Source organism: Nicotiana sylvestris, chromosome 8 (assembly GCF_000393655.2).
Source record: "Nicotiana sylvestris chromosome 8, ASM39365v2, whole genome shotgun sequence".
Classification (NCBI taxonomy): Eukaryota; Viridiplantae; Streptophyta; class Magnoliopsida; order Solanales; family Solanaceae; genus Nicotiana; species Nicotiana sylvestris.
This window is the reverse complement of record NC_091064.1, coordinates 168,387,529-168,405,596: the sequence shown is the minus strand read 5'-3', so window position 1 is coordinate 168,405,596 and position 18,068 is coordinate 168,387,529. Positions and strand designations below refer to the sequence as shown.

General features: G+C 31.9%; 3 protein-coding genes across 3 annotated transcripts; 2 read left to right on the top strand and 1 right to left on the bottom strand.

The window, feature by feature from the left end:
• Positions 1-2,096: 2,096 nt before the first annotated feature.
• Positions 2,097-4,164, bottom strand: LOC138875978 (uncharacterized). Its single transcript, XM_070154859.1, has 2 exons — positions 4,029-4,164; positions 2,097-2,575 (listed from the first exon to the last, which is right to left on the bottom strand). Exons 1-2 carry the CDS (start codon positions 4,162-4,164, stop codon positions 2,097-2,099), a joined length of 615 nt encoding a protein of 204 aa, XP_070010960.1.
• A 1,282-nt stretch (positions 4,165-5,446) lies between these two features.
• LOC138875977 (uncharacterized) lies at positions 5,447-6,162 on the top strand. Its single transcript, XM_070154857.1, has 2 exons — positions 5,447-5,947; positions 6,043-6,162. Exons 1-2 carry the CDS (start codon positions 5,447-5,449, stop codon positions 6,160-6,162), a joined length of 621 nt encoding a protein of 206 aa, XP_070010958.1.
• Positions 6,163-15,149: 8,987 nt separating this feature from the next.
• LOC104214569 (vacuolar-processing enzyme-like) lies at positions 15,150-17,571 on the top strand. Its single transcript, XM_009764257.2, has 8 exons — positions 15,150-15,319; positions 15,407-15,563; positions 15,770-15,855; positions 15,947-16,170; positions 16,475-16,523; positions 16,685-16,900; positions 16,992-17,198; positions 17,317-17,571. The coding sequence occupies exons 1-8, from the start codon at positions 15,224-15,226 to the stop codon at positions 17,452-17,454; spliced, it is 1,173 nt and encodes a 390-aa protein (XP_009762559.2). The 5' UTR covers positions 15,150-15,223; the 3' UTR covers positions 17,455-17,571.
• The last annotated feature ends 497 nt before the right edge of the window (positions 17,572-18,068 follow it).

Below are 18,068 nucleotides of genomic sequence, written 5' to 3'. Positions count from 1 at the left end.
AATTAAATTACTACTACCAGAAATTATAGTAACATCTGCCTTACACATACTTACATGAATCAATTAAACAAATATTTTTACAATTGAACTTTGATCCAAGTTTGTTTTGTGAGATATCCATATTTGCTTCCCATTGTTTGACATACAAAAGAAATATACGAATAAATGTTAGTATTTTTAGATAAAAGGGAAAAGAAACAAAGTGAAATCAATGATTCAATAATGACCTTTTAATGCAATTTCAAGCAAACTCTGATTATAATACGAGCAATTATGTAGCTAAAAATAATATAGTTATACTTTACATTGGAGTCAATTATTCAAATGGTCACTCAACTATCCCAAATTATCTCCTAAAGTCACTTTACTTTCGTTTGTAACAACAAAGTCACTGAACTATGCCTATTGCACTAAGAATGTCACTCAACTAGATTTTCCAAATTTTGGATTACCAAATACTTATTTTACCCTCTAAATTATAAATATTATTTTCTTTTATTTTTTTAAACCTTTTAATATTATAATTTTCTCTTTTTATTTTATGTTATGGACTTACCTAAAGAATAAATAAATATTATTTATAAATTAAAAAATAAAAAGTATTTAAGCATCTTTAATGCTGGAGTAACAAAATAATGAGCATAGTAAAAAAATTAATTAGAATAATTTGTTCGTAATAATAATTTTAGTATTAACAAAAAAAATTCAAAAATTTATTTACACAATTCAGAATGAAAGAAAATAAAGACTATAAAATATTATTTCATGCACGTAATATAAAAATAATTATTTGAATAAAAATATTTTAATAATATATATTATATATTCTTCAAAATTATGCTCAATTATGTTATATATATTCCATGCACGACTTAACATAGCATATTTTACCCTATACAGATAATCCCCTTGCTTTCCGGTGGTATAACTTTGTGTCGTCGGAAAGTTGATAGAAATATAATAATATAATTGAGCATAATTTTCAAGACTATATAATGTATATTATAAAAATATTTTTACGTAAATAACTATTTTTATATTACGTGCATGCAATATATATTTTACAACCTTTATTTTCTTTCATTCTGAATTGTGTAAATAAATTTTTGAATTTTTGTTGTTAATACTAAAATTATTATTACTAATAAATTATTCTAATTAATTTTTTTACTATGCTCATTATTTTTTTCCCAGCATTATATATGCTTAAATATTTCTAAATTTTTTAATTTATAAATAATATTTATTTATTCTATAGGTAAGTCCATAATATAAATTAAAAAGGGAAAATTATAATATTAAAATTTTTAAAAAAAACATATAAAGAAGATAAACGTTTATAATTTAGAGGGTAAAATAGATATTTGGCAATCCAAAATTTAAAAAATCTAGTTGAGTGACCTTCTGAGTGTCATAGGCATAGTTCAGTGACTTTGTTGTTACAAACGAAAGTAAAGTGACTTTAGAAGATAATTTGGGATAGTTGAATGACCATTTGATTAATGGACTCCTTTACATTGATTTCCTTAATAGTCTTGCACAGTAAAAAAACACACACAGATGGAATTGGATTTACGAACAATGCTTTGAGGAAACAATTGTAACAATGCATGTTTTTGTAACCTACGAATTTCAAATTACAATAATAATTAGATTGAAAAATCAATGCGCATAGTTTCTGACGCAACTCGTAAATATAAATAAGGACAAGTTGTTATTTCCTTTTATTGCTCAACAGAAAGCTACTAACTTAATTTTACACATCAATATGATTGTCACTAACCACATAAATCCTTTATAATCTCCATGATCTTAGAGGTGGAGCTACGTACAGTTCTGCTTACATGTTCGATATACATTGACCTCAATCTTATATTTGTATAAAAAATACATTTAATATACATATATAATATGCCCTTACTGAAATATTGTTTAAAACGAACACTAGAGCAATATTTGATCAAAACGAACTAACACTATTTCATAAAACAAATAATACTAATTGATACTAATAACTACTACTTATATAAAAAAATATGATTACATAATGTTTATTCACTAACTACTACGAATGAGAAAAATGAAAATCAAACTACTCAATCATCTTTAACCACAGATCCATCACTAATCAAGTGGTCTATTTTTCTATCAGGGGGCTCAAAAAAGTCTGCCACATCTAAGTGGATGATGTCAAATTCATTGTCATAGACAAAAGTAGCTTCAGGGCTTTTATTTTTTTGAGATGCTTGATAAAACTCAACCAAATGTCTTGGTGTACGACAAATATTTGCCCAATGCCCTTTTCCACCGCAACGATAACATTCAGTTTCTGAACCATTTGCTTTTGGCTTCTCATCTTTCTCTTTCCACTTTTGGTGGTTATTTTTCTTTGGGGGGTGATTAACACCAGGAAAATTTCTTTTTTGTCTACGGCCACGACCACGACCACGAATAGAGCCACGACCTTTTCCACGCTTAGCATAATGAGAATACACCTCATCCACTTCAGGCAATGGTGTAGTCCCAGTGGGTCGATTTTCGTGATTTCTCATGAGCAAGTCATTGTTTCGTTCAACTACAAGGAGAAGAGAAATCAACTTAGAGTACTTCTTGAAACCTTTCTCTCTGTACTGTTGTTACAGGACCATATTGGAGGCATGAAATGTTGTAAACATTTTTTCAAGCATATCATAGTCAGTGATGGTATCTCCACAGAGTTTCAATTTAGAAATAATTCTGAACATCGCAGAATTATATTCAGAAACAGACTTAAAGTCTTGGAGCCTCAGATGAGCCCAATCATATCGTGCTTGTGGAAGAGTGACCAACTTTAAGTTGTCATATCTCTCCTTTAAGTCATTTCACAAAACAAGCGGATCTTTGACTATGAGATATTCTATTTTCAACCCTTCATCAAGGTGATGACGCAAGAAAATCAAGGCCTTAGCACAGTCTTGGGGGGATGCATAAGTTTTGTCTTTAATGGCGCCTCCAAGATCCATTGCATCTAAATGGATTTCAACATCCAACATCCATGTCATATAGTTCTGCCCGAAATTTCAAGGGCAACGAACTTTCTTTTCATAATGCCAATCATAATTAAAAAGAGGAGGAAAGTTATACCTTAATCTTCTCAAAGTGCTTCTTGAGATGGTAGAGTCCCGTGTTGATAATGTGAAACAAAAATAACAAAAGAATAAGAACAATATTGCAGAGAAAGAGGGAGACAAAATTCTTATTGAATTTTGGGATGATTTACAATGGGTAAGACCCCTCTATTTACAGGAAAAAAATGACTTAGCCACAAAGTAAAACTCTCTAAAAGATAGACATTCACTGTAATTACAATTCTATTGATAACATTACATGTATAATCAGCGTGATACTATTCAAAAAAAGAAATGGGTCCATTAAATGTAGGCTTAATACGTAGTTTACCACCCAACCTTTGGTCCAAATCCCCCTTACACACTTTCTATGGACGATAATAACCTTACACAAGAAACCTTTCTAAAGTGTATCTAGTACCCACCTCCTTTGACCAGATCCTGTTAATAAGACATCCGTGTATGTCACGCGTTTGAATTTACATAATTTTAACCCATTACCTTATAATAACTAACCCGACCCTACCTGACCCTACCCGACCCTACCCGACCCTAACTGACCCTACCCGACCCACAAGGTAAAAGCGTTAAAACCAAACTTACCCAAGTTAGTACTCAAAATCCGATACATCTAGAAGAACCTACTGTAAAGGCGATTCCGGCGACCATCGTGGATTTCCGGTGGATTTATGCAGTTAATAGGTTAGTAATTTTCTTCTGCTTGCATTACCCGTTTATTTTAGTAGTGGGTGGGGTTGAACCTAGTTTTTTTTTTTTTGAAATTTCTTCTATTTTGCTTAGGGTTATCGGACTTTTTAAAAGGGGAATCTTTTGTCATTGTCGATATGACTGTGAAGTTGTCGTTTTGTTGCCTTTACAGATAGTTTTTTTATAAAAAAGATTTGTCTTGTGTTTGCAAACCGTGTGTAAAGCTATAGTTTAACTGATTATTATAATAGCATTGCTTTGAACAATGTGATATGCTCTTGTCTTTGTCTCCACTTTTATATTTCATTTGTAGTTCTTTATTTTCAATTGTTGCATGTGGAAAGTCCATTTATTTGTTCCTTCTTTGTTTGCAGATAATGTCTTTTAAAATCATTACCCTCAGGTGGTACCATGATGGGGTATTAGTTCCTGGTAACTTTGCTCGTTATGTGGGTGGTAGTCAAACATTAACTTTAGATGTAGATGTGGATTTACTGTCTCTTATTGAACAGATGAACTACACTAGGATCTATGACTTTCAAAATGTGGCTGAGTTGTATATTTGTCCAATGGATAGGACAAATAAATTGGTAAATATTCTCACAGACAAGGATATTTTAGACATTTGTAATGAATTGGAAGATGGGGATACCTTAGATATTTATGTGGCTCATGCTGCCCCTTTATGTGTTGTTGACATAAATAAGGCTAGTAAAGGGGTTGATGGGTCTAATAGTGGAGCTTTTAAGAGCACAACTGTCTTAGAAGAAGAGGAAGATAGTGAATCTGAATCTGAATCTGCCCCTACTCATGAACCTACCCCTTCCCCTTCCCCTTCCCCTTCTCCTGAACCTTCAAGAGAACAAGAGAGTGGAGTAGATAGTGAATCAGACTTTGATAATAGTGAAGGTGAGGATGACAATGAGAATGATTCAGACTTTGATAATAGTGATAGTGATGAGAGTGATGGAGTAGATTTACATGTTTCTGATGATAAGGATTATGGATCTGATGTTCATGAAGAATTCGTAGAGTGTAGGGATGAACTGAGGAAGTATAGGAGGAAAATGAGTGAAAGGCCAAAAGATAGAGGTGATATTAACATAGGTGATGCAGAAGTTGATATTGGTTTTGATGAATTAAGAACTGGTAGCAAGCAAGATAGGTATACAGGCTTAGTAGGGACAAATGAGCCTTACTTTGGGTCTTCAGATGCTGAAAGTTTTCCTTCAGATGCTGAAGATGAATTTGATGAAGAACATAAGGAGAAAATGGCTGCCAAGAGGAGGAAGAAAGCCCTGATATTTGATCCAACTGTCAAGAAAATAACCTGGGAGTTGGGGCTGGTTTTTGAGAGTGTTGAACAATTTAGGTTTGTTGTTAGTAAGTATGCAATTCAGAAAGGAGTTCAAATTTAAAAGTATAATAATGAACCTGGTAGGGTGAGGGTAAGATGCATGCATCCAAAATGTCCATGGATCTTGGCTGCAAGCAAAGATGGCAGATCCAACAATTTTAAGGTAAAAAGGTATTGCCCTGTCCACAAGTGTTACAAAACAAATAAAAACAAGCTTTGCAACTCCAGATACCTAGCAAAGCATTACAGGGATAAGATTGTGTGACAACCAAATATGAAAGTTTGGGAGCTAAAGAAACTCATTAAGGATGAACTGGACATGTATGTTGGTAGGTCTACTGTACATAGAGCTAGAGCAAAAATTCAAAAGGAGATAATAGGTGATGTGCATGCTGAGTTCAAGAGACTCTATGATTATAGAGATATTCTATTACAGACAAATCCAGGTACAACTTGTGTTGTGAAGGTAGAAGATCAAGGTGAAGGCAAGCTTGTCTTCAATTCATTTTATGTTTGCTTCTATACTACGAAAAAAGGATGGTCTGAGGGTTGCAGAAGGATAATTGGCCTTGATGGTTGTTTTCTAAAAGGCATTTGTAAGGGTCAACTTCTTGTAGCAGTATCAAAGGATGGAAATAATCAGATGTTTCCTATAGCTTGGGCCATTGTAGAGGTTGAGAACAGTTTCACTTGGACATGGTTTCTGAAGTGTGTGACTCATGACTTAGAGCTTCAAGATGGAAGGGATCTTACTATCATGTCTGATATGCAAAAGGTGAATATATTCTTCTGTTTCTGTTTTCTGTTAATATTTATTTTTTCTAATTTCTGTTTTTGTTGGCAACTAATTCAATTCTTTTTATGTTTAAGGGATTGCTTAAAGCTGTATCAGAAGTGTTGCCTGAAAGTGAACATAGGTGGTGTGCCAGACATATATTAGCAAACTGGTCCAAAGATTGGAGAGGATTAGAGAGGAGAAACAACTTCTAGAGGTGTGCTAGAGCATCATGTGTAGCAGAACTGAATTTTCACCTGGACAGTTTGAATATGCTTGGGAATGGGATATGTGAGAGCCTCTTGAGGTATAACAAGAAAACCTAGTGTAGAGCATACTTCAACTGTGACAGAAAATGTGATATAATTGACAACAATATGTGCGAGACATTTAATGCTTGGATACTTGCTGCTCGGCACAAGACAATTATCACAATGTTGGAGGAAATTAGAGTGAAGATGATGGAGAGAATAGAAAAGTTGAGGGAGTTTGCAGATACATGGATATGTGATATATCCCCAATTGCTATGAAGGTGTATCAGGATAACATGGCCCAATTTATGAGGTGTACAATCAAGTGGAATGGTGAATATGGCTATGAGGTTGAGGATACCTCATTAAGAGTGGTGCTGAAGCATTGTGTGAATATGCAAGCTCAAACTTGTACATGCAGGTCATGGATGCTGAAGGGTATCCCTTGTGTTCATGCCATTGCAGCAATGCATTTCAAGAACCTTGACCCAATTAACTACATATCTCACTGGTACCATAAATCCACCTATCTGAAGGCATATTCAACAGTCATCCAGCCTGTGTCAAACATGCAGATGTGACCAACATCTACCAATCCACCAATTGAACCCCCACCAATTAAAAAGATGCCTGGCAGACCAAAGAAGAAGAGAAAAAACTGAACATCCTACTTCTGGAAAGCTTTCAAGAAGGGGTATGGAGATGACATGTTCAAACTGTGGTGGATATGGACACAACAAGAGGAGCTGCCCTAAGAAAGCAAGGCCTGCAGATTCTACTCCAGCAAATGCTTCATATATCCAAAGATGTGGAGGAAGAGGCAGAGCAAGAGGAACAGGAACTCCAACTACTTCTGCCCCTGCTGCTGCTGGTAGAGGAAGAGGAACTACTGCTAGTAGAGGAAGAGGAACTGGTAGTGGTAGGGGAAGTTCTGGGTTTGGACTATTTCAATCAAGCAGTGGGTTCACAAGTTTTTTTGTAAGTAGTTCAAAGTTAATTTTATATCTTGTTTGCTTTAACAACTTTACTGAATATTTTTTGTTTTTGGCAGTCTGGTGGAGGTAAGCCAAGAGTGGTCTCTCATGGTGGTGAAAAGAGGTCCTCGGTAGATATTCTGGAGTGTGCATACAAGCCAAGAAGTGGTGCAAAATGGAATGGTAGACCAGCCATTACTAGAAGACAACTTGAAAGAACTGCTGCAACTCATTCCAGAACTGCCTCATCTCAATCCAATTTAAGTCAAGCAAGTTCATCATCCCAGCCATCCCAGAACAACCACTGAATTCTGTTATTGTCACTGTTAATTTATTTGGAACTGTTGTAATTTCCCTTTGGAACTGTAATTTATTTTGGAATTGTTGTTAGGTTAATTCGGAACTGTTATTTAGGTTTGCTGTTAGTGTTGTTATTTTGTTAAGGAAGCCTGCTGTTATTTTGGTATGCTGTAAAACTGGGCAGCGTATATTTTTGTTAAGGTAGGCTGCTGCTATTAGGTGACTGTAATGAACACGTTTACTCTATGATGAAATATATTTTTAGTATTGTTTAATAATTTCTGGGCAGATGTGTCTTTAGTGTTGTATGAATGCTGTTATTTTGGTATGTTGTTAAGCATTTTTGCTATCATTTTTGTATGCAGTTATTTCTGAAAAATTTCAGCATTTGAGCTGTATATCAGCCACTATTTGACTGTGTTTCAGTGTTTTATCAGTCACAATTTGAGGTGTGTTTTAACTGCACTATCATCTCACACAGTAACAAAGTCAAACGAAACAACATTAACAATTGCCAAAAAAAATCATTCAACTCACACAGCAACAAACTCAAACAAAACAACATTAACAATTGCCAAAAGATTTCATTCATTTCTAACAAAGGGATACAAAATCTACCAAAATACTTCATTCATTTTCTTACATTATATAACAATCTTTAGAACTACCTAACACAATCAACTTCAACACAATTGCAATTAAAATCAGCACACACAATCTCCTCCAATTTCTTTGGTTTCTATTTTCCTTCAACAATGCATCAAATGCCCTCTTCTTCTTCAGCAGCCCCAAAATCACCATTTTCAAGTGCTCTGGAGTTGGGGGTCAAACCACATAAAGAAATTACATGCCGATCGTCTGTCCCTCTGAAAAATTGAAGAGAGAAAATTATTACGGAATATAAAATCGATTAGAAAAGTACAATTGAGATTTACCTCATAAAATGGACATCCGTAAAATCGGCGACCTGGATTATCAACACTCCATGACTGTATCACCACAGCTTCTTCACCACAATAGCAAAATTTTCTCAAATTATGCATTTTCCCAAACCTTAAAATTGAGCCCTAGAAATTTAACCCTTATGTCAAAAAAGATAAGGAAGAAATAGAAGAAGATTGTAATATTGGCTTCGAGCTTCAAGAAGAGGAATAAATTTTGGCTTCAAGAAGATAAAATTTTCTTCAATTTAGAGCTTTTAAGGAGGAAGAAGAAGATGAAAATCGGGTTAGTATAGATAGAAATGGGTTAAGGCCCTTTTAATCTTTTAAAAAGGGTCGTTGAAATGTGTTTTTGACCGTTTATTAAAGACAGAAATTGTCTTGAAATAGTGTCCATGCGCTTGGTCCAGTTTGTATTACACACGCTTAGACCTGGTCAAAGGAGGTGTGTACTAGGCACACTTTAGAAAGGTTGTGTGTGTAATGTTATTATGGTCCACAGAAAATGTGTAAGCGGGATTTGGGCCATAGTTCGGGTGGCAACTTATGTAATTTCCCTTAAATGTAATAAATGGTTTAATCCAATGGCTGGGATAATTATAGGTTTTATCATCCTAACTAATACTCCATATTTTAACAGGCATCAGGTTATTATCCTAACTATTATTTTACTCACAGTCACCGACAGTAATGAATAGTTTTACTCTTCTCCGTTAAATCAAGACAAGTATCTTCAAACTTCAACGAGACCTTGCTAAAATGAAAAAATTAATTGATGTTAAGGTGCTCGAAGTTTTGGTTCTGATCTCTTCAAAGGGGTTAGCTTTATTTATAAGAGAATAATTTATCCCCCACCTACTGTACAAATCAGCGTACTAATTTACATGGCATTTATCTTTAATTTGTATAAACCGTTATCAGTTAACTATAGTAAATTGATACACGCATTGAATTTAGGGGTGGCCCGATGAATTTTGTGGCCTAAAGCAAACTTTATAAGGGGCGTTGACTTTTTTTCTTAATAATATTTTTTTATTTGAAGTCTTTTTCTAGGTTTTTTTAATGCAATATTATTAATAATTTTCTTATAATCAATTTCTCCTAATAAGTCTTTCTCAATTAAAAATATAACTAATCCATTTAACCTTTCTTGAAACATTGTTGATCTTACATAAAATTTTATCAATTTTAATTTTGAAAAATTTATTTCCACTAAAGCAATGATAACATGAGTTATTTATCATAATTCTACAAGCACTATAGGCATTTGGAGCCCGCAAGGGATGACTGAGTTGATTGGTGTGAGTGGTTTTCCACATGGGAGACCTAAGATCCATTCCCCTACTGGCAGCCTCCTCAACCAGAGCTCGTCGCACCGAGCTTGCCTAGTGTGATTTACATTTTTCCTGGATACTATTTTCCTTGACACTTTTAATTCAGAAAATAAATCTAAATCATTAATATCGGATTGATTATTATGCTTTAAGGAACATTCAAGATTATGCCAATATTTAAAATTGAATCATCTAGTGATCTCAGTTTGATATTCATTTTAAATGTGATTTCCTTGGCAGAAATCATACCAGTTGCAAACCTTTTTTTTTCTATATTTGTTAAAGAAAGAAATCAAACCTTTTCACTTCAATTTTTTCTTTAAAAAACTTATATATAGCCTATTAGGTATAATAAAAAATGAGCTCCCAAACCTAAAGCAATTGCTTTACTTGCTTTAGGGAAGGACTGCCTCAATAATACTAATCATGGTAAACTAATTTAGTATAAACACAAAGTGTGAGTAAGTTTTTTATACTTATAAGTATGTTCTTCTTGTGCGTATAACTTATAGCGGTTTTGTAATTTTCTAACATTAGCGGTTGTCATTTAATCCTTAATATCCTCAGCCGGTACCTGATCTCCTTATTTGCATCAGTCCACTCCAATGGACAAAAAGAAGTACAATAACAATGTGATGACATGACAAACTTATTAAAAGACAAGAAATTTCGCTTAAAGCAATGAGAATAAGTGTATTGCAATTGTCAATTTTTTTGACATATTTCGTGAGTTCCTATGATTGTTTTTCCCTTTAGATTTTTGAAATCTACGTTGTCCTCATTAGTCTCTTAAGTGACACGTCCCTAATATAATGTTGGTATACAAGGAGTTTGCACTCTTATAAATTTCTCATACATGCACCTATTCATAACAACTCAATAATCCCATCATTTTGAGTGCTTTCTTTGTTAACCTCAAAACATAATACTATGATATTTAGGTGTAATGTTAGTGTCATCTTTCTTGTTTTGCTCTCAATTTGGGTTATTATTGAAGGTCGTAGTATCTCTCAATTCTTGACCGAAGAATCGGAAGGAACCATATGGGCTGTCTTAGTTGCTGGCTCTAATGGCTGGGAAAATTATAGGCATCAGGTTATCATCCTAATTTTTTTTTATGTTGCCTAATATATTTTTATAATGTAAGTTCTGCAATTCTTTGTAAACTTAATAATAGCCTTGACGATAGTTAGATGTATAACAACTATTGACACTTCTTGTATGAGTATACCTAATTAAAGTAATCCCGGATAGAATTTCTATCTTGTGTCATACAAATTCAATATTCAATTCGTACCATATTCTTCTATTTCTCTTTCCCTTCACTATAAATCTATATATATATTAAAGCAAGAAAGTTCCCATATATAATTGACACTATGGTTAAGCCAAGTGGCAAACTAATAAATATCAATAGTATACGATAACTTTATTCTATATTTGACTATTTTAGTTAAATACAAATTTTATATATATATATATATATATATATATATATATATATATATATATATATATATATATATATATATATATATATATACGGAATTTGAATTAAAAGATAATTTTGAATTTATAGATAAAGTTCTAAAATTCGAATTTGAATTAAAAATAAAATTTATCTTTTTTTATCATGTTATCATACTTAATGATCATATGCAACCATGTTAGGAACATTTTTTTATTTATAATTATTTAAATATTACTTCGCCTCTAGCAAAAAAAAAAACTACTCCATATAACTATAAAACTCTTTCACATTTAAAATTCTATAAGTATAGTTCTTTGAAAAACTGTAGCTGATTTGAATAAAACGATTTTTTTTAAAATAAATATAATATATAGGGTACACGTCTATGTTTATCTAAATAACAAAAAAGAGTTTACAAAACCAAATAAAAGTTTACTTACATATATAATAAAGTAAATATACATACTGGAGAAAGAAACATCATAAAATCAGTCAATATTAAAATAAAAGTTGTTTCTTTTTTCTTCTGAAGAATATTTGTTTGAAGAGTCAATTTGTATAAATGGACATCAAACAAATAACAAAACTTTGGTTATACAATTGCTATCATTAATTTCAATTTAGCACATTTAAGGAATTGAAGGGTATAAGCTGAAACCCCTTCATTTAGCTGTAGTCAAGCCAATATTGTAAGGGTATAATATTTTTTTCGTTGAAGAATATTAGTTTTGAATCATTAGATTATGTGAAAGGTTTTTTTTCAAACTCAACAAGAGATAAATTGGTTTCTAATTGATAGTTTCTATAGCGACTTTTAAGTGTAACAAAGAGTATATATAAAGAAAAAATTGGTATGACGTGAAATATTTTTTTTAAATGTAAACAAATTATTTCAAAAAAACTCTTTACTTTTTTTAATTCAAAGATAATAAAAAGATAATATATTTTTGAACATTAGTAGAGAGTTTTAAAATTATTATAATAGAAGTTATATCATGGATAAACTGAAAAAATCGAAATCTTACGGAATATTTACATAATATTAGGCCATATTTATTATTTACTTTTTATAGCTAATATAAATAGATGATATACCGACAACACACGATTATACACATATTATATATGAATTATATATAAATTATACATCATTCAGTTTTTTAATTTAAGTGGTCGGGTGAGCACCTATTAAGCTGATTAAATAAAACCAAAAGAAAAATATAAAATAATTTCAACCAAAGACTAAAAATATAATTAAAGTTCATGTGTAGACAACTTTTATTAAAACTCATCCTTTTATAGAGAAATAAATTAATTTTTTGTAATAAAAGAAATAATGACATAAAAAATAAGATAAAATAAAATAATTATTAATGAAAAAAATGTTAGAAAGATCTAAAAACGAAAAATAAAAGATGACAACAAATTTCTTCTTATGTTTCATCTTTATTGAGTATAAAAAATTTGAAAGTTAATCTCATCGATTTCAAATATTTTTTTGCAACTCAAATACATAGATTATAAGATAAGAATATCTTAGAATATTGTTTTTTTAATTTACATTATGTGTCGTTTTTAAAAAATTACTACTAACAAACTCATATGATATTCGAATTTGAATTGGAATGCAATTTGAGTAGTTTTCATTGAGGTTGAGCCAAGTATGGTGTCGAAAAATAAACTACTTGATAATTTTAAGACAATATATGCAATATTTTATAATAATAATAAACTAATTTAACATTTAATGATTCAAAGAACAAAATTTTTGTACATATAGGGTATTACAAATTCAAATTCTGGGGCTAGAGATATCGATAAACTTAAAGTGGAGTCATACTGAAATAAATCCGGCCAAAGAATTATTTAAATTTTTAGATAGCTGATTAAAGTGGATTTTAAATTATGGATAATATCTTCACTTGCATCATTATAAATATAATCATTATTATAATATATATATATATATATATATATAAAGTTTTAGAAATTAAAATTTTTAGAAATATTTTTTGAAAGATAAAATCATACCATAGAAGTGTTCAAGTCGTAGTATAAGAGTCACGTCGTAATCAAAGAATCGTTTATATCGTATCAGCCTTTGTGCTTTGCCATAAATATGAGTTATTATTTCACTTTGTGGCTATTTTTAGGTTCCAATGATACCTATGAAAATAGTGCAAAAATAAAATTATCACTACGAGAATTGAGAAAATGTTAGTCTTTTTTCATGTAGTATTTCTTAATTAATATCTGACGATTATCTATAATTATTTAGAAAGTTTAAATATTAAGGTTATTTACATATAATTCAAATAACTCAGATATTTAACATGGTTAATGTCAAATATCAAAATGGAGTAAAAGAATTCATTAGGTAAAGAATTTTTATATTTTTAGATAGCCAACTAAAATGAGTTTTGAATTAAAAATAATATTTTTAATTACATTATTATTGAAAAATAATATTTTAGAAACTGAAATTTTAAGAAAGAAATATTTTTTAAGAGATATCAACACACCAAATAAGATGTCAAGTAGTAATAAAAGAGTTAAGTCTTATCCAAAGAGTCATTCATTGTCTTAACATTTGATTGTTTTGCCATAAATATGAGTTATTATTTTGCTTCCTGACTATTTTTAGGATCCAATGATACCGGCAAGAATGGTATCAAAAAAGAAAAATAGAAGAAATGGTTAATTTTTTTCATGTAGTTAATATCCAATAATTATCTATATTTACTGAAAAAGTGTAAATTTTAAGATTATTTACATACAATCCAAATAACTTAAATATTTGACATGATTAGTGTCCGCGCATCCGCGCGGGTACCAATACTAGTTATAGAAAAAAACATATTTTAATTGCTCAATAAGTGGTAACAGCACATTGCACATAGATGCAAAAAGAATCTTATTGTTTAAATACTTAACGTTAGGTTCTGTCCTTTGATTATTGATTTGATTATTGATTCTCTAATGCGCTACTAAAATTTGTTGTGCATTTTATAACTCTAAACTATTTTTTAATTAATCCTAATTTCAGACAATTTTAAAATTCTTACATTTCTGTATAGCAAGTTGAAAAATACCCATGTCTTGAATAAACGTTGTCACAAATAAGGTAAATTAGAAATATTTGCAGTATTAGAAAATATAACGATAAACTTTAATAACCTAAATCTCAATGGAGATTCGTTTGCAATTAGCCTTAACTTAAAAGATAAAACAACAGAAACAAATGGATAAAAGAACTTCTCACAGAAAAGAAAAAAAGGGTTACACCATCACGCCAGTCCTGGTTTAGCCCTAAATAATATTTAACTGATATACATTATGGTGTACATTTCTTTTACAATATAACATTATTCAAAAAACATCTACAGTTTACACCATAAAATGTAAAATTTATAACCTTAAAAATAAGACATATTACCTGCTATAACAATTAAAGACACGTGATTGTATAAAAAAATCTTTACGACTCTTTCAAATTTGAAAATATAAGTTGTGGTTGACATCAATTTTTAAATACTCTTTTTAACTTCAATTTGAAATACTATCAGCCTTCAACCATCCTACCCCTTTTTTCTTAATAAACTTTAGGCAGCTAAATTTTAATTGAAAGATCAAACACAGAACGAAAGGACCTAAAGAATTTCTCACAAAACAAAACAAAGAAAAATGTAAATCAAAATAAAAAGGGAAAGCAAAACATTATAGTCAGTGACTCAAAGAAATGCTGGCGGATTCTTCAAAATTCATATGGGTTGGAGCAACATAAATATAATATGTAAATCGAAATAAAAAGGGAAAGTCACTTACTCACTGGTAGCTATAATACAATCCTATTCCTCCCGTACACATCTGACCAACATATTACATAGCTGGTCTGAGCAATGTTATTCCTTACATATTTTCTTTGGTCATTTCAGGCTGATGTATGTCACGCTTACCAATTACTAAAGGATGGGGGTCTAAAAGATGAAAACATCATCGTATTCATGTACGATGATATTGCTAATAATAGGGAGAACCCCAGACCTGGAGTCATTATCAATAACCCACATGGCCATGATGTTTACAAAGGTGTCCCCAAGGTTTGTTTTTTGTTCTTTCTGAGTTCAATTCCTTGAAAATTTTATTTCAAGATTATAGTGTTTGGTTATTTTTCTTGATGGAGGCAGGATTATGTGCTTGAAGATGTTAATGCTAACAACTTTTACAATGTTATCCTTGGAAACAAAAGCGCTGTAGTTGGGGGCAGTGGGAAAGTAGTGAACAGTGGTCCAAATGACCATATCTTCATCTATTATACTGATCATGGTGGCCCTGGTGTGGTTTGTAAGTAGCCTCGATCTCCGTATTCTGCGTAACTTTTGTTTAGTCTTATGTTTTCACATTTTTTGAGTTATGATTATATATGTCACACTCTTAGGAGAAAGGGTTCTTGATTGCCAAGTGAATGTTAATGCTAACCATTTGGTGATTCTCTCCTGGTTTTTATTATACTTTGGAACTGATCAGAATCATGCTTTTACTTTTATCAGCGATGCCAAGTGGAGAAGATGTTTACGCTAATGATCTGATTGATATGTTGAAAAAGAAGCATGCTTCAGGGACATATGACAGACTGGTAACTTGCTTGTTTTATTTTTTCAGGCTTTCTTTTCCTTGGCACAAGTTTTGATCAGTAAAATTTTGAAGTCTATAGTTTCCATCTTTAGGTGTTTTACTTAGAAGCTTGTGAGTCCGGAAGCATGTTTGATGGTCTTCTTCCTGAAGGTCTAGACATATATGTCATGACTGCATCAGAACCTAATGAAGATAGTTGGGCGACGTATTGTGGTGAGGGTACTCCTGATGATCCCTGCTTGGTTGAGTGTCCCCCTCCCGAGTTTCAGGGTGTGTGCTTGGGAGATTTGTACAGTGTTGCTTGGATGGAAGATAGGTATAAACAATTTTTTGTCACCTCCTTTTTGTTAGTCAATGAGCAAAAAGTGAGTCGATGCATTTTATCGATTTTAGGCTTCTTCCCATATGATCTAGTTTGTTAAAAAGCCGATATATTTTGAGTATATCATGATCTGTCAATACCAAAATTATAAGCTTGTCACATTGTTAGGAACGACTACGCCAAATACAGATTCTTGTATATATTTTCTTCGATAATTCTAGAATGAAGTTTAAAAGATGAATTTTATACTTAGAAGATGACTTATGTCAAACTAATAACTGTTTGCACTTGTGAACAGCGATGTAACAGATCGAGATGCTGACAGTGTGCAAGGGCAGCATAGCCGAGTAAGAGTTTGTTCTGTTGTGGACAAATATTGTACTATATGCTTTAAGAAATTTGTTCAAAAAAATAGAAGAGCAATTGTTAATGCTTCAGATCCTATATGCTACATCTATGCTTTTTTTCACTTCTAATGGAAGCTTTATGATTTCATTTTGTCACTCAGGTTGCAAATAGAACTGCAGCCAACATAGCATTTGGTGGCTATGGCTCCCATGTCACAGAATACGGTGATATAGTGGTGAGCTTTGATCGACTTTCCACATATATGGGTGAAGCTTCCACAAACCACAGTCATGCCTCTGTGAATGCCATGTCATTCTCGACATCATCAAAGAGTGTGGATCAGCGCAGTGCTGAACTTTTCTATTTGTTCACCAAAGTATGTTTCTACCTCTTTTTGCAGCACAATTGATAGACTTCTTTTTCTTACACCACACGATTTCTATTCATTTTTTTCTGAATGTTTGCAGCACCAAAATGCCCCTGAAGGCTCTGATGAGAAATTCAAAGCTCATGCGAGACTTACTGAAGCTATATCACAGAGAACTCAAGTGGACAACAATGTAAAACATCTTGGGGAGCTTCTTTTTGGTGTTGAAAAAGGTAATGAGATACTACACAGTGTTCGACCTGCTGGACAACCACTTGTTGACAGCTGGGATTGCCTTAAGTCCTACGTAAGTATTTAACTTGGCGATAAAAGCAAGATTCTTTGTGGTACTTCAGTTCAATCTTTGTATTTTTTGTTCTTTTAATGAGAATGAGAATATATGACTACTCTATTCTTGCGAATAGGTCAAGATATTTGAGGCACATTGTGGAAGATTAACCTCGTATGGAAAGAAACACATACGTGGTATAGCCAACATCTGCAACGCTGGAATTGCGAGTGAACAAATGGCTGCTACATCTGCACAAGCATGTTCAAGTTAGTAGGGGGTACACTTGGCAAAAGGATATAATGTATGTTTAGCCAGTTTGTGTCATGGCTGCAAAATTTCACTTTTAGTAGATAGCTACACTCCGAATAACGCTGCTTAGAAGCAGAAATTTGCCCGGTTTCCATGTACTAAAGCTTTACTTTATCAATAATGAAGCATTTTGACCTTTTTATTTGTTCACCAAGTCTTGTTCAATATCAGTTATGTCTTCTATTTTGAATAGACATGGTTAATTAGCTTATAAAGAACAAGTTATGCAAGCAAAAAGAGAAAGAAGACAGATTACCATAAAGAAAAAAAGGATTCTGATGCAATAACATTTTTCCCTCTATCATTGTTGTAACATTTCGATCATCCTTTTCAAGAAATACTGCAGGGTTTCTTTTATAGGTTAGATGCTTTTACTTTTTTGGTAGAACCTAAGAACCTGATTTTGTTTGTACATAACATAGTTAGATTTTTGGGGCTGGAGTATCATATATGTTGGGAATAAATCCCCACAGTAATAATATTTACGATAATAAATGCGAAATAATAATATAGCAGTGAGATACGGTAATCAACAAGAATAAAAGAGTGACAATGACACCAAGATTTTTACGTGGA

Coding starts and splice junctions, on each gene's coding strand:
- LOC138875978 (XM_070154859.1), bottom strand. CDS start 4,164: ATGGACTTTCCACATGCAACAATTGAAAATAAAGAACTACAAATGAAA. Junction 2,576..4,028: donor AAACTATAGCTTTACACACG/GTTTGCAAACAC, acceptor TTCTCCTTGTAG/TTGAACGAAACAATGACTTG.
- LOC138875977 (XM_070154857.1), top strand. CDS start 5,447: ATGAAAGTTTGGGAGCTAAAGAAACTCATTAAGGATGAACTGGACATG. Junction 5,948..6,042: donor TCATGTCTGATATGCAAAAG/GTGAATATATTC, acceptor TTTATGTTTAAG/GGATTGCTTAAAGCTGTATC.
- LOC104214569 (XM_009764257.2), top strand. CDS start 15,224: ATGTACGATGATATTGCTAATAATAGGGAGAACCCCAGACCTGGAGTC. Junction 15,564..15,769: donor TGGTGGCCCTGGTGTGGTTT/GTAAGTAGCCTC, acceptor TACTTTTATCAG/CGATGCCAAGTGGAGAAGAT. Junction 15,856..15,946: donor CAGGGACATATGACAGACTG/GTAACTTGCTTG, acceptor TTCCATCTTTAG/GTGTTTTACTTAGAAGCTTG.